The 17,007-nt window shown below is 33.7% G+C and overlaps 1 protein-coding gene across 3 annotated transcripts in view; it reads left to right on the top strand.

Annotated features, from left to right (window-relative positions):
- amph (amphiphysin) overlaps positions 1-17,007 on the top strand; it is a 43,914-nt gene that overhangs the window by 2,312 nt on the left and 24,595 nt on the right. For all 3 annotated transcript variants that reach the window (XM_056477333.1, XM_056477326.1, XM_056477318.1), the window contains exons 2-4: positions 6,782-6,862; positions 14,790-14,844; positions 14,938-15,032. In XM_056477333.1, the coding sequence (XP_056333308.1) occupies positions 6,782-6,862; positions 14,790-14,844; positions 14,938-15,032 (231 nt within the window). The remainder of the gene's footprint in view (positions 1-6,781; positions 6,863-14,789; positions 14,845-14,937; positions 15,033-17,007) is intronic.

Raw genomic sequence — 17,007 nt, 5'->3', positions numbered from 1 at the left:
GATTTGAAATAGTCAAGTTGGCTTTGCCAACACTGTTAATGGTGCATGGTTTAAATAACCAGCTTGATGCAGGCCTATCAGGTTAGGGTTGTATATCGTTTTACCTATTAAAGGGATAGTTCACCCTAAAAATAAACATTTGCTGTTAACTTACCAATGAATTCTGAAACAGGGAACAAGTCAACTACAAGAAGTTGACATTATTTCCAACATCAATAGTATAATTATTACTGGTTATCATCAAAAAAGTGGTTTATTTATTTCTGAAGAATCCTGTTGATTTTCTTCATACAGTTCATGCCAAGATGATTTAGACATCCAAACATAAAGCACTACAAAGACATCAGGCAAATGAAACATTGTCATAATTAGACCCTTATGACAGTTAATAATGACTTCAATGTTTGATTGCCTTATGATGTTTAAAAAGCAATCAATCATGAAACATTTTCCCCCACACTTTTTACCTGATGCTTCACTCTAAATTGCGATGATTAAAATCTGAGCTTTGGTCTGTAGTCGACATAATGATTATCAGCACCGATGACAGAATTTGAGTCTGACTGCTCAGGATGTCTATCAGTGTAACGTGACTCCCCTACGAGGGTTAAGACCAGCACATTTAAGGAGCAGGTATACAATTTAATGCCTCTGGAACAGAAGATCCAGACCAGGGCAGATAACATGATAAGGGGTGTAAGAGATCCTTTAATCTATGTCCTGGTGGGGACAAAATACCTCACAATCATCTGAGATCACTCATAATCCTGTTGCTTACCCGTCACAGCAAGACTGCAGCATCGTGACTACGGTGAACTCTTGTGAACTGCAGCAGTGTTGTGACTGTTTAATGCATTTATTCAGTTGCATTGAGACAGAAATGCATGCAAATTTATTTGTCTTTCGCTCTTGTGTATCACAGGATCAATATTAGCTTCTACATCTTGGGAAATCATATGTAATTCAACTATAACGGCTCCGTTCCATTTGCAATAAACACATTTGCTTTTCGAATTTGATTTAACAAACCTATGAGATCTTTTTATTGTAAATGTTATCAAACACTTTTCGAAGGATCATTTGTCCACATAAAGTATAGAGGACTTCACTGCGCTGTGTGGCTGAGGCAGGGTGGAGTGTCTGTTTTTAAGGCCTAAGTTGTGTTAATATTTCATAGGCTGGCTGCTGCTGTTGTATAGTGTTTCCAGACTGGGCATTGTGTCTTAGATTAGTGCTGTTTGCCTTCTAGACAGTTCAGTGTTGATTTTCTGACTCTAGATTTAAAGGATAGACCTTTAAAAAAAATGACAAAAGAAAATGTCAATAGATGTGAAATTTCTATTGAACAGGAACATGCAGGTGAACGCAGATGGATTTTTGTCCTCTACACTTTGATATATATATTTTAATAAATAAAACAAATGTAATAAAAGCACAAAATACCTTTTTTGTGTCTTATTTAGATATATAGGAAAGTATAAATATATAACGAAGTGTATATTTCAATTACTGATATATAATTATTAAAAACAGTAATAAAAAGTGCAAAATACCTTGTTTTTGCATCTAATTTAGATATATAGGGAATTATACCAAATATATTGAAGTATATAATTCAATTTGTGATCCATAATTATTAAAAACAGTAATAAAACTACAAAATACCTTCTTTTTGTGTCTCATTTAGATATGCAGGGAATTAATCGAAATATATATGGAAGTGTATATTTCAATTAATGATAAATATTCAAAACAGTAATAAAACTACAAAATACCATCTTCATTCATTCTTTTTCTTTTCTACTTAGTCCTTTTATTAATCTGGGGTCGCCACAACGGAATGAACCGGCAACTTATCCAGCATATATTTTACGCAGCGGATTCCTTTCCAGTTGCAACCCATCACTGGGAAACATCCATACACACTCAATCACACACACACACACACACTATGGACAATTTAGCTTACCTAATTAATCTATACCACGAGTTTTTGGACTGTGAGGGAAACCGGAGCACCCAGAGAAAACCCACGCATACATGGGGAGAACATGCAAAATACCTTCTGTTTGTATCTTATTTAGATATATAGGGAAGTAATCGAAATATATAACAAAGTGTATATTTCAATTAATGATATAAAATAATTAAAAACATTAATAAAAGTACAAAATACCTTCTGTTGGTATCTCATTTAGATATATAGGGAATTAATCGAAATATATATCAAAGTGTATATTACAATTAATGATACGTATTTAATAAAAACAGTAATAAAAGTACAAAATACCTTCTTTTGTCTAATTTAGATATACTGTATAGGGAAGTAATCGAAATATATCAAGTGTGTCGATGCCAATAGCCTAGTGGTTAAGTGCGCTGACATATAGCACGATGGTGCTCACAGCGACCCGAGTTCGATCTCCCGGCTCAAGGTCCTTTGCCAACCCTTACCTTCTCTCTGCTCCCAATACTTTCCTGTCTGAAATCTCCACTGTCCTATCTCAATTAAAGGTGGAAAAACCCAAAAAAATTATTATAAAAAAAGAAATATATCAAGTGTATATTTCAATTAATGATATATAATTAAAAAAAGCAGTAATAAAAGTACAAAATACCTTGTTTTTGTGTCTACAGATATTTAGGCAATTAATCAAAATATATATGGAAGTGTATATTTCAATTAACGACATAATTATTGAAAACAGCAATAAAAGCACAAAATATCTTGTTTTTGTGTCTAATTTAGATATAAAGAGAACTATGTAGCATTATTTGAAATATATATCAAAGTATATATTTTAATTAATGTTACATAATTTTCTAAATGACATATTGTGCCTGATTATGAAGCATTGCATGTGTTGCATGGATGTTAAAATACTGTATCTCTTTGTTGCATCATTTCCTAATGTCATTTATATGCATAATGCATATCAGAGATTTATATTGATCCATTTCAAAGGCTTATCCAACATGTGTGAGTGTGTTACAAAGAAAAACATCCAGATGGCATGTTCTTGCCACCCAGGAGCAATGTGAGGCTTTTGTATATGACCTTATTCATGATACCAGGGGGCCGAGCCTGAGTTTTACTGACCCAGACCCTTGCCATGTACTCTCACTTTTACGTGTGGTGGGAAGTAAGATCTCACAGCTGTTGTCTGTATTCTACACACGCAGGCACGCACGCACAAATATTTATATACAGTCAAGCCCAAAAATATTCATATAGTAGGGGTAAGAATAATTTCAGGCTTGACTGTATACACACACACTAATCTAACATTTGTAACTAATATGTAAATGTACCACTTGAAGTTTTTATTAAGGTTTTAGAAGCGTTTCATACATACATGCTATTTTATATAAACATGTTTATAGTATCCTAATGCTAAAAGTTGTATTTTACACAAGCATTAATAGTGACTACATTTGCATGGACATCAGTAATCAAATTATTTGCCTTAATTTAAATAAGACAATAATACGATTGAGGCGTTTACATGAGTTGCTTTTTGAATGTTCCTTTCATGATTCCGTTTTACATGTTACATAGCACTTAATTCGATTAACGTCATTGCGTCAGCATGCTATCCATGTTTCTTCTGGAGTTTCATGTAATTTTGGGTGTTTCATTTTTAGTTTGTCGACTTGAACTGCAGTTTGGCACTTTCACTTTCATTCACGAACATGTCATGCACGCCCCCATGACAAACAAGGTATTGGAAGCGAGTATGAACTGCTGGAAGAGTGTTGTTTAGATGGAATTCTGCACTACGAATGGGGAAAAAAACTCTGCATTTCGCAATGCATATGTCTGTGGTCTTTCACTGACTCGGTAGGTGCAGAGAATAGTGCCAAACAGTAGTGTGTGTACAGAGTATCTTGTCGCAAAATGCGAATAAAATCCTACATGATGGTAATAGTTTGATTGTGGTGTTTACATGTCTGTACTACACTTCAATAATGCGACTAAAATCAGCATACTCCACATGTCTTAATTTGATTCCTGTTTAGTTCAATTCTGACCTTAGTTGGATTAAATTAATTAAAAAATTATAGCTGTTTACATGGTCAACTCTTAATCAGAGTATTGTCTTAATCATAATAAAATCAGATTATTGGTGTCCATGTAAACGTACTCAGCGTGAGATCAATGTTTATAGGTGAGTAAAAGGTCCATTTAAAACTGTCCCTCTTAAAAAAAATGTCTTATCAGAAGACATGGATTTTACCAAAAAACTGAAAAAAATTATGAATGTTTTAAAGTATCTGAGTTTTAGGTAAATTAATGAATGAATAGAAATGTCTGTTATTTGATTTAAAACCCTTAATCTTCATTTTGGAGTGAATATTAATCCTTTAATATTAATCAGTTGATTTCTGTAAAAAATCATACAGCAAATAAACAAGAAAACAGCTAAGCATAATAACCCTGTCATTTGTAAATGTGCCGTATTTTTCAATTTGAACCATGTTGCTTGTTCAGACCCTGATCTGAAATACATTTGGGGAATATTGTTGATCTAACAAAGTTTATGCATATTTACAGTAGTTCACATTTCACAGTTCCTAAAATTAGTATAAATAATAGTTTTTTTCATAGTGTGTGTTTCTAAAACTTTAGAACTGTTTGTTATTGCATTTGAAGTAGATTTTCTAAAACATGCAATGGGCTCTATGCACAGCTAGAGTTAAGCCAACAATAAACTTCCGGTGAAAGCTTAATGTGACTATTTTCAATTTCACAAGGCTGTTTAACAGCATCGATGTTGTAATATATTTACAATACATTCAGTTAAAAAGACTTCAGCCTTCATTTAGCTGTTCAAGCTTAAAACGAGATTAAAGACCATTGTAATCACCAGCACCATCAGTAGCAACAGGCTAGTGCAGAAATTACTTCTATTTTTACAGACAGAAGATGGTCTATAAAATGATATATGAATGTTTATTAAACTACACACCCTGTAAAAAACATTACAGTAATAATCTAAAATAATCTATAATTCTGACATTTTGAACAATGTGTTACTTGATTTTTCTTTTTTAATTGTTTGCAAAATTGTTGTTAGATCATTTTTATTCAGCACAGTTTGAAAACCCACAATGCTGTTTGTTTGCAAAAGCAAACACCTATTGCCTTTGTAATGGACTATAAAGCCTTCTATTGTAGTGTTTACACAGAACCTGCTCATTATCTCCATTAACTGTATGTTGCCATTGTATTACATTGGTCATTCTGTTTTGACTCAAACTCTGCAATAAATAGAAAAATACAATAAAAATAGTATGTACTGTTTAATTCCAGACACCTGTCTTGTTCTCAGCAAGTGCAGTGTTTGAGTAACAGATGACAGCCATTTTCATGTGTTAGTCACTACGGGTAGGCAATGAGGCAGTCATGTGACAGAAGTCCTCTTTTTGGCAAAGGGACCTGACAGACTAGTGTAGTTCATGGCCATTTTTCCTCCCCCGCTCATTCTTTGTGTGTCTGTGATACTGTCCACAGGGTGATCTCTCTCTCTGTTAGAGGATTCCCTCATGGGGCTGCTGTGCGAACATCATATATCATACAGGCATTCGTCAAAATTCATTTTACATTTCTCTGAGTATAGTCAACACAAAAGCATTCAAATGTGCTTCATGAGGTTGCAATATGTGTGAACATGTCCATAAACAGGGCTTGAAAATTAGAGAGGTCTAAGGGTTAAGAACTGTGCAATAATATTTTGTTTCACACAGCAGTAAGTTAATACTTTGCTTGCTGTAGTCATTTTTATTAATAAGGATTGGTGTATGTATGAATGTTTATGATATTTAGCATGACTTTAGTTTGTTGATAGTTCACCTTCAAAAATGAAAATCCTGTCATCATTTACTCACTCTTGACTCGTTTCACAACATTATGAGATTCTTTCTTCTGTTGAACACAAAAGAAGATGTTTTGAAGGAAGCTGGAAACCTGTAACCATTGACTTCCATAGTTTGTGCTATTCCTACTATAGAAGTAAATGGTGACAGGTTTTCAGCTTACTTTAAAACGTCTTCTTTTGTGTTTAACAGAAAAAAAAAGTAATAAAGGTTTAAAACCACTTGAGGATGAGTAAATAATGAGTACATTTTTATTTTGGGCAAACTGTCCCTTTACAGCATAACCTTCATCCTTCATTCTGTTGTTTAACAAATCTGCTGTTCAAGGTTTATTATTTTGGTGTTATGACAGCCTTTTACAAAATCATATAGATAATATAATGATGATCATTACATTTTTATTTACTGAATATGGTCTTCTTGCCAATAAACTATGCCCATGCTCATTTTTTGATGGCTAGATGTCAATTTAAGTGCCGGCAATGCAGTGTTTCCAGATATTGCTACAAACACACACACACACACACACACACACACACACACACACACACACATATATATATATATATATATATATATATATATATATATATATATATATATATAAAGAAAAAAGCAAGCCCTAAAAACGTAACCAAAAAAAGAGAGAAATCTTTGCATTTTTTTGTTAATGGGATACAGAATCGCTAAATAGAAGTCAAATAATGCAATGCTTATAATAACAGGATCTGGCAACATGGTGAAGCAGTGGCTGTCCTCTAAAGCTCATTGACTAATTCTGAATTTATTGATTTATTTAGCGACAAGATTTTAAATAATTTATCATTCACAGAACACAGAAAATGTATGTATTTGCTAAACTTTAAATTTGTAAAACCTAATGTTTTTTCAACTCTGTTTTCAGGTTCTGCAGAAGTTGGGAAAGGCGGATGAGACGAAAGATGAACAGTTTGAGCAATGTGTGCAGAACTTCAAAAGACAGGAGGTAAGATGAGTCTGATCTATTGGGCGATGCTGTTTTCGGGTTGGTTTATTGGCTCTTTGGCTGGTTGATGTGCTGGATTGATTTTCCCACCAGCAGCAGCAGAGATCCACCTCATGCTTACACAGTCAAAATCTCTATTCTTTTCTCTCATTCTGTGGTTAAACATCACTTTTAAATGAGGATGATCAATATTAGTGGAAATATGTTCATTCACTGTCTTTAGGTTATTTGAGTTGCTAATAGGATTAAGACTATAAACCACACTTTCTCTTTTGTCTGAAAAGTCTTTACAGTCTAAATGATTCTCATTATTGCCATCATTAGAACACTTCAATAGCAAAATACTACAAAGGCTCTGCCACAAATATAATTCTCTCTTTCTTTAGAAATCTTTCCCGAGTCTTTCTTTATTGAAAAATGCTGTACACTTAAGCTATTCAATATCTCTATTTAACATATTTAACGTAAGCTATTTAACTTCTCTCTCTCTCTCTCTCTCTCTCTCTCTCTCTCTCTCTCTCTCTCTCTCTCTCTTTAAATATATATATATGTGTGAATGCAATGAAAAAAAATCTTATGTATACTCTGTACATTCAAAAATACATTACAGCCATATACATATAGGATAATAAATACTAGGGTTTCACCAATATGGATTTTTGGGTTGATATCGATAACCGATAACTCTATAGATTTGGAGGGCGATAACATAATATAAGATGTTAAATATAAATATGTCAAAATGTTATATTTTTATACAGTGAACTACTGTTTTATTTTTAAAACTTCATAAAAGTTTGAACAAATCTTAGAATAGCCTACTCGAAGCAAAAAAGACCAATAATTAATAAACTGCAAGGTGATTATATAGACCTATATTCACAATTTCAAATAAATCAGCATGCCAAAAATAGATTATTTCCTTTTCTTTGCATAGCAAGTTAACATGCAACATGAATGTTGCATAAAAATAATAGATTAAATAACAAAACGAGAGGCAGGCAATTCTGTACAATGACATAATCTATCGGCTTAAAGATATCAACCTAATTTTGATATTGGACCAATAACGATAACATAAAAAAATAGCATTTATCAGCCAATAACGATATGGCCGCCGATATATCATGCATCCCTAATAAGTGGGGTTTATTCATAAACTAATTTCGGGAGGATCACGTGCTTATGATTTATCACAGCCGGTCACGTATTAAGCTAATCAGTGTCATCCAATCATATGAGCCATAAGCTACTATAAATAACCACAGTCTTCAGTCTACTGTATCTTCGTTTGGAAGAAACCCCCCTTCCTCCCCATTCTCCTCCTTCATTATAGATTGGGCCGCACGGAGGCCCAGTGGTTAGCACTGTTAGCCCCACAGTAAGAACACTGCCAGTCCTGGTCCTGCCAGGCCGGTAGGTGTTTCTGTGAGGAGTTCGTATATTCTCCCCGTGTCCGCGTGGGTTTTCCCCGGGTTCTCCGGTTTCCTCCCACCATCCAAATATATACATCATGTATAACAATCAAGCATTTGTCTAGCCCCCCTTTTTCCTCACGTGTTCCCTTAGCTACTGCAGACAGGGAGTTCTGAGATCCACCGAGCTCAGGCTCCCCTCTCGCTCTGCAAACGGGAGGAAGCCCCGGGCTTGAGGATCCCTTGAGTTCGGGGCTCTCTCCCGGGACAGCATGCCAAACAAGCTTTTGATGAATCATCAGCTAAGTGTGAACTCTTGAAATACTAATAAAATGAATAAATATAATTATTGTTAATTTATTTTGGCTATAGTAAGCCAATGTTAATAAATTAAACTGAAGTAACTAAAATTCCATTTAACTAGTATAGTCTTACAAAAACTGCTTGATATGTAAATCTTAAAACATTTATTTGAAAATATTAGATAGATAATAGATAGAAAATAGATAGAATTTGATAGTTGATTTGGTCAGACTGAGACCTCTGTTAACATTTTTACATAACATGTAAAAACTTGTTAACATAAACATAAAAAAATTGTGAGTCGCATGATATCTCAAAACACAATAATGGGCATTAATCACAGTATTCATAATTAGGGCTGGGCGATTAATTGAAAAGTAATCGAAATGGAAATCGACTTTGCATCGACATCTGATCTCTGGTCAAGTAGGACGATGGACCTATTCTTGAGTCTTACTTTGAACTACACTGACGATGATTGGAAGCTGCGCCAGAGATGCCTTGAGATGCATATTTTCCAATACACTAAAATTATTATTTACATTAAAATATTTGTTTACAACAGATTCAAGAAATGCACTGTTTAAAAATACACTTTACAGAATATACAAGAGTTATTTTATTTATAAAAGATACTGCTTATTTTATAGTTTTTAATATGATAAATTTTAGAAATAATTAACTTTGTTTCCAAAAGGGCAAGTTGTTTATTTTCACTTTTTTTAATTAAAAAAAAAAAATTGATTAAGGCAATGTGGGTTTTAATTTCAGTTGTTAATGTTGATAATCCTAGATAGTAGATAGAGTGTGTTTCCTTAAATAATTTTAAAATCAAGTAATTTTCTGTTAAAAAAAAAAAAAAAAAAAAAAAAAAATATATATATATATATATATATATATATATATATATATATATATATATATATATATATATATATATATATATATATATATATATATATATATATAAATAAATACATTTTATAATCATTCATGAATCATAATTGAGTTAAAATGATCAATTAATCGAGATTTTGATTTTAGGCCAAATCGCCCAGCCGCATTTATAATAATGAATAATTGTGTAATAGCAATATAAAACAATTAAAATATTTATAATAATGATATAACAATTATACCCCCATAATTGAAAATATACCATAGTTCATATACACAGCTGTATAAATAATATTGCCCTAATTACTGCAAACCACCATTTCTCCTCCAGCTCAGTATTTAACACCAAAATAATTTAGTCTGAAATATGATTATTTTAATGATTAATAAGCTATGCTATTAAATTTTGAGTTGAAATTAAATGTCTGTGAGGCTAGATAGAGTGAGAAGTGTGTAGTTCAGACATAAGTGTGTGTTTGCAAAGGAAAAAGCAGCAGTCTAATCCCACCCTCTCCACCTGTCCTCACTAATCCTGATTAGAGTGCTTTATGCTCCAGTGTGCCTGTGCTTCCAGAAACACTCTCCTCTCCTCCGCTCACCTCCAAACTTCTCCTCTCATTTAACCCTTCATGCACACATTACATTGATGACTTTCTGCTCTGCACTTCATATAGTCAAAGAGTGATGGGTGCTTTAAATAGAGCCATGCAGAATGAATTGCTTCGATATTAAATTTGCTGAGTCAGAGTCGATCACTACAACTGGAGGATACCAGTCACAGCCAAAACTGAACCTACACACCATATGCTGCCAATCTGGCTCATGAAACACTCGCTGAAGCAGAGACACTGAGATACCAGAGACATCAATTTACAACATAAGGGAGTGTGAAATGCTGTCAGTCAGATAATGGCTGAATGCAAAGCCCATTCCAGTCTGTGTGATGTTAAACAACAATATATTATTCCTTTAATCAAAATTAAATGTAAATTAAATCTTTGGCGTGTCCAGAATGTGTCTGTTAAATTTAAGCCTGACAAATTTACCTAAAATAAATAATCTGCCCCAATTTGAGCAAAACATGTGCCTTTAAAGGTCCCGTGAAGTTATTTGAAAACATCACATTTTTTAATTTGATGTTTGACATAATCTTAACCGAAACATGAAGAGAGGGATGGACAATGTAGCCCCTCCCCTTTTTAAAAAACAGCCAATAGCGTTTTGTTTTATCACAGCACTGCCAAAGAGAGAATGGTTGAGATCAAGCGCATCAAATGAAAAGCAAATGTAAAGCGTCTTAAGGGGGCGGAGCATGTCAGATACAAGAGAGCATTTGATTGGTCTAGATTTGATGAGAAACTGGAATGAGGTGACTGACGTGTGTAAAACCATTTTGGCGGAAGTGACAAAGTACAAGCTTAACATGTTTATATCCTCAAATTGACCATGTTTTGAAGTACACTAGCTAACAGATATCCTAAAAACTAACAATAATGATACTAACATCTAAAAAAAAAATAATAATAAATAAATAAAATATTTTAATTTTTTGGCACCTGTAAAAGCTAGTGCTTTTAAAAAAGAGGGGCCTGTACATGCCATTGCAACAGAAACAGCAACATTGTAAACAGACAAAATGTCAGAAATGACCAAAAGCATATTAAATTGTTTAGACAATGATGGAAAGGAAGAATATCTACTTATAATATGCACCATTTGCACTGGTGTTCACATACACTGGACATTTCTTAATGAATTAGTGAATACATTCATGTCATTGTGTTTTTCTTTGTTACTGCTGTTCCACTGTGGTGGCCTTTGCAAATAAACTTTATAGTACAACTGTCTTATTGTCACAAAAAACGTGAAAAGTCAGGTATAATCACTCTGCATTTTCTTAATCAGCTGATGGTGAGTGTTTTTGGGATAAATCTAATGATATAGCTCTTGACAATGGTGACTTTTGCCACGTTAAGCTCATATCATGTTAACAATCACATCCAGAATGGAAATTTGCACAAAAAAAAAAGTGACAAACTTGTTCTGGGAATGAAGCACGAAGTGTTGATGTTGACAAATCATTTAGGAATAGCTTTGAACTGACCCTTGTATGTTAAGCAGTTAACCTGTAAAAATGTAGACAAAGGGGCAGTATTATTTAATAAGATCTTCCTCCTATATTACAAGAGTCCTGAAAACAGAACGACCATTGAAGAAAAGGGTTTACCAACACAATGCAAGTTACTGAGATTTCTTTTTTTCCACAGAAGACACGATTGTTGCACTTAAAGAAAAAAACAGACTTTCATAATTTTTCACCTTTAATATACTACTCAAAATGACATGCTAGTGGCGCTATTAAGTACAAACGACACTAAAATCTTTATTTAAAGCTTCCTGTGTGTTTCATTTCTCTCTCAGCAGATGTTGCTTTTATGCATAATGCTAACATATTTCAGATTTCTGCATCGAAAGGTACAATATTCAGCTGGATTAGATAGAGAAAGATTATCAAATCTGATAGAGGCTGCCATTTGGGCTTTTCATTTCAAGTCTCCTTGCAGCCAATTGCTGTTTCAGGACTGCTAAGCCTTGTGTGGAGTGTGGAGAATGAAATGACTTCCATCTGCTACATTGACTGAAGAGCTCATTGTGAGCACATCTTTTGTATGAATGGCTGCATTTTTCAATGCGACGCTGTGATTTCAGCACCATGGACAGCAATTATTTTCCACCGCTTGGTGCTAGAATTATTATAGGGTGTGCAGTTTGAAGAGTTTTTTTGCTGCTTTTATTGCAAAAATATTTTAAAATCATTTACTTTAAAAAATACAAAGACATCAATTTGTGGGGTGTTTTAATTTCTGCTTGTTTTCTGTCCTGCTCAGGTCTCAATTCAAGAGCTATGTTAAAGAAACAATTCATTCAAAAATGCAACTTATCCCATAATTTACACACACTCAAGTCATCCTTGGTGTATGTGACTTTTTTTCCATCAGACCAATGCAGTCAGTGTATTTTTACACTTCCATGCTGTATAATGATGTTGAGGGGCTTTTGTTTGGAAGCTTCCAAAAGCACATTAATCCATTGTAAAACTAACCCAATACGCTGCCAGAGAAATAACACGTGTCTTATAAAGCAAATCAATGTGTTTTTATAACAAAAACATTTCACATTTTAAATTATAAACTCCAATCCCTAATTTCTGGTTGCTGCCGAATGCACATTATGCGTGACTGACTTAAACCACATATGATGCATGACATAAGAAAGTGGACACATGTGCGTATTGTAAGAGTAATATACTGTGTAATGTCAGACACCCTATTTTTCAAAACATTTTTTTGTAATTTTTGCGATAAAAATTACAAATTGTGTGGTGGTAATTCCCAAAAATTGCCAAAAATTTAGCGATTAAATTAAAATTAATATTAAAAAGAGAAAGTTTGATTAATGGTTATCATTCTGTCCAATTACATTTGGTCCCTTAACAAGTGGGAGGCAAATATGCAAACTGTTGTAATTCCTACAGCATTCACCTGCTTTGGATGTAAATACCCTCAAATTAAAGCTGACAGTTTGCAGTTAAAGCACATCTTCAAATAAATTGTGTTGGTGTATAGAGCCAAAACTGTTAGAATTGTGTCAATGTCCAAATGTATATGGACCTAATTGTATATATACATATACACTCCCTCACACTTGACACTTTATCCGCATCTGCTTACTGCATAGGCTGCAAAACAATTTCCCCCCACGTTCATGTAATGTTAGGACTGTGAGGGGGCAGGTGAGACGACATTTTTCGAAAGACACTCAAATACATCACGTGCGCTGTGTATGCAACGTCTAGAAATCACGTAAAGCAATTAATTGGAAACTGAAATAAATTCAATTTGATTATATGTTTTAGAATTGGATGTTTTATGAGATTATTTACATTTTTTGCAATTATTTTGCGCTTAACTTTTAAGAATTTTTCTTAAAATAAGAACTTTTTGTTGATTTTGCGTTGTATTTAGCAATCGCAAAAAACTCAGGGGTCTGTAATGTTATACTATAATGCTAAGCCAACTAGTTTTCTTGTTTGCTGTTTTCTGCTGTGATAAACAATCTGTGGCAAGTGGTTTCTGTAGATGGGTGTTGTGACCTGTTTTGCTATGAAATAAATACCGGCATGTTTCATTAAAATATCTATTGACTTTTTTTAAATTTAGAAAACAGCATATATATATATATATATATATATATATATATATATATATATATATATATATATATATATATATATATATATATATATATATATATATATATATATATAAACTCATTATAACATTCTAATAATATTTTAGCTATATAATAATGATAGCGACGCAGTGGTGCAGTAGGTAGTGCTGTTGCCTCACAGCAAGAAAGTCACTGGTTCGAGCTGGGTCAGTTGGCATTTCTGTGCGGAGTTTGCAGGTTCCCCCTGCATTCGCGTGGGTTTCCTACGCGTGCTCCGGTTTCCCCCAAAGACATGTGGTACAGGTGAATTGGGTTGGCTAAATTGTCCATAGTGTATGACTGTAAATGAGTGTGTATGGATGTTTCCCAGAAATGGATTGCAGCTGGAAGGGCATCCGCTGCATAAAACATATGCTGGATAAGTTGGCGGTTCATTCCGCTATGGCGACCCCAGATTAATAAAGAGACTAAGCCGATAAGAAAATGAATGAATGAATATAATAATAATATCAACAACAATAAATAATCCACTATTTTATTTTATTCTAAATGTCTTATATTATAGGCAACACATATTTGAAATATTTTCAATATGTTTTAATATTGCTGTTTTTATTTTTACAGCACAATTGTAATTGTTAATTTACATCGCACTTGTAGATTTTACAGTATTACTGGCAACCAAAATTTCCAGTAATACGGTAAAGTTTACAGCCTTTTTTTATAGTGTGGAAAAAGAGCTCACAGCCAGGGTGAACTCGACACTGCATGATCACACAAAGACAAGATGAAAGAGCTTCAGTAAACCCAGAAGAATATACTAGATAGAAGTGACAGAAGCTTGACATATCTAGCCTTGCACAGCATAATAAAGTACCTTCAAAAAACTTTGAACAGCAGTGTGCTTTTATAAAAAAAAATTATCAAAAAAATAAAATCACTGCTATTTTTCTTAAGAAACTGATTGACTCATCTGAACTAAACCCTCACTATATTAAAGCCAATGTAATGTTATCCAGGTTTGTCACCTAATGTGTTGAACCAACAGTAAAACTTCTCTGTTTTGTTTTGATCCACAGTTTGAGGGCTCTAGGCTACAGAGGGAGATGAAGGCTTACATAGCAGCTGTTAAAGGTAAACCGTTGCAAAAAAAACACATATGCTAGTACATACACGTGCCTGCTCTAGTCTACACTGAACTGCTTTGTCTTTCTCTTATAATTGCAGGGATGCAGCAGGCCTCTATGAACCTGACAGAGTCCTTACATGAAGTATATGAGCCTGACTGGCACGGCAAGGATGACGTCATGACCATTGGAAAGGTAGCCAGAATTACAGTGTTTTGTCCATAGCACTCATCCATGTATTAAAACGTGCATTTATACAGCAGGGGAAACAGAATACTGTCACTATTATAATAAATAAATTTGTCTACTCTAGTAAGATGTTAGTTGAGTTAAGAAGATGAGGGCCATCATATAAATGACAAATGAAAAATGCTTAGTAATTGCATATGTAACACCACATCAAAAGAGCTTCCGAAAGATCAAGGATAGGTGTTGATTTCTATTCACCGGTTTATATGCTTAAGGCAAGGCAAGTTAATTTATAGCACATTTCATACACAATGGTAATTCAAATTGCTTTACATTAACAAGAATAAAAGAAACAAGAAAGCAACAAAGAATAAAAATGATTAAAACCAGATTAAAATGTGTTAAAAGTGGTTTTAAAGGAATGAAAAAGAAAAGAAAGACATGATAGTGTGATCTGTCGGATGTAGCACAGTGCTCATTCAGTAAAGGAACCACTAAACAGATGTGATTTCAGTCTTGATTTGAATGTGCCTAATGTTGGAGCACATCTGATCATTTCTGGAAGCTGATTCCAGCAGCGAGGGGCGTAATAGCTGAGGGTGGATTCACCCTGTTTTGAATGAACCCTTTGAATTTCTAATTTACTTGATTCTAATGTTCTGAGGGATCTTTTAGGTTTGTATTCAGTGAGTGAGCATATCTGTAAGGTATTGAGGTCCTAGGCCATTTAGTGATTTATAGACAAGTAATAATACTTTAAAATCTATTCTGAATATATTTTTAAGATCTGTCGGAAAAGTGAGTGAAAATTAAGCAAATGACCTTTGGCATTGTGTTCATTTCAAGATTAGAAATCATCTTCCTACTAAAGAATGCTGTGGGCTCTGTTTCCCAAAAGCATTGTAAGCCTAAGTACATCGTAAAAAATGATTGCACAACAGATATTGTTAAGTCCGGTTTCCTGAAAGCATTGTAACGTAACTAGCACTTGACAAGAGAAGAGAGAAGATGGAGTTATGAGGTCACCTGCAGACAATCGACAGATTATTTAATGCTTTTCAAGTAGAGTGTGATTTTATTTAAGATTTTGATACTTCATTGGATACTTTATTAGTCTTTTTAAATGAATTTATAAATTAAATCATTAGAAATTACTGAAAATGAGAAATAAATAAATATCTGAAACATATTTCCTACATTACTTCTTTTATTCATTTTGATACAAAGACAATGAAAACTAGGTATTAGCACAAAAAAAATCTGTTAATGACTCGCTGGACTAACAACATCCACATATTGGCCATCTTTTGGGAAAGTTGTTTTTCTTCAGCCATTTCAGGTGCTCGTCTTGACTGTCATTCCACAGCAGATGATAATACTTTCAGGATAAGGTTACATTTCAGCACTTTGCAAATGGACAGCGACTGTTAAGTAGCACGTAGATATTGCATGTTCATGTTACATGCATTTTGGGAAACATACATGGAATTGCGACATAACTTAGAGCGCTCAGAACAACATAACATGGAGAGTGCTCTTAAGAGCTAAGATGCATTGTTTTCGGCAAAACCAGCCCTGATCAGTTCTGGGGTTTAAGAACTTGCAGGAGTTTTTACAATCCCTCACAACAGGGAAGGATTTGTCCTCAGTATCAGAGCCAAATCTAAAAATGCTGCACCTTTTGAAAATGGGGTCAAGTCACTGAGCCATTAAGGTCTATTATGCAGGCGATGCCTGTGCATTTCACAGGCGATTTATACGATCGATTCAGAAGGGGTCACGTCTGCTGGTCATATTAATCCTAGGGCTGTTTAAATTCCCGTACAGCAAATTTAATAGCTGGCATTACAGTAGATATGTCTATAACTGTTATTCAGAGAAATACAGAGTATTTTATTTTATATATTTATTGGATTTTATTTATTTTTATTTAGAAAACAGCATATACAGGTATGTAAACTCATGCTGATATTCTAAGATC

This window comes from Danio aesculapii, chromosome 2 (genome assembly GCF_903798145.1).
Source record: "Danio aesculapii chromosome 2, fDanAes4.1, whole genome shotgun sequence".
NCBI classification, from domain to species: Eukaryota; Metazoa; Chordata; class Actinopteri; order Cypriniformes; family Danionidae; genus Danio; species Danio aesculapii.
This window is presented reverse-complemented; position numbering and strand designations above follow the sequence as displayed.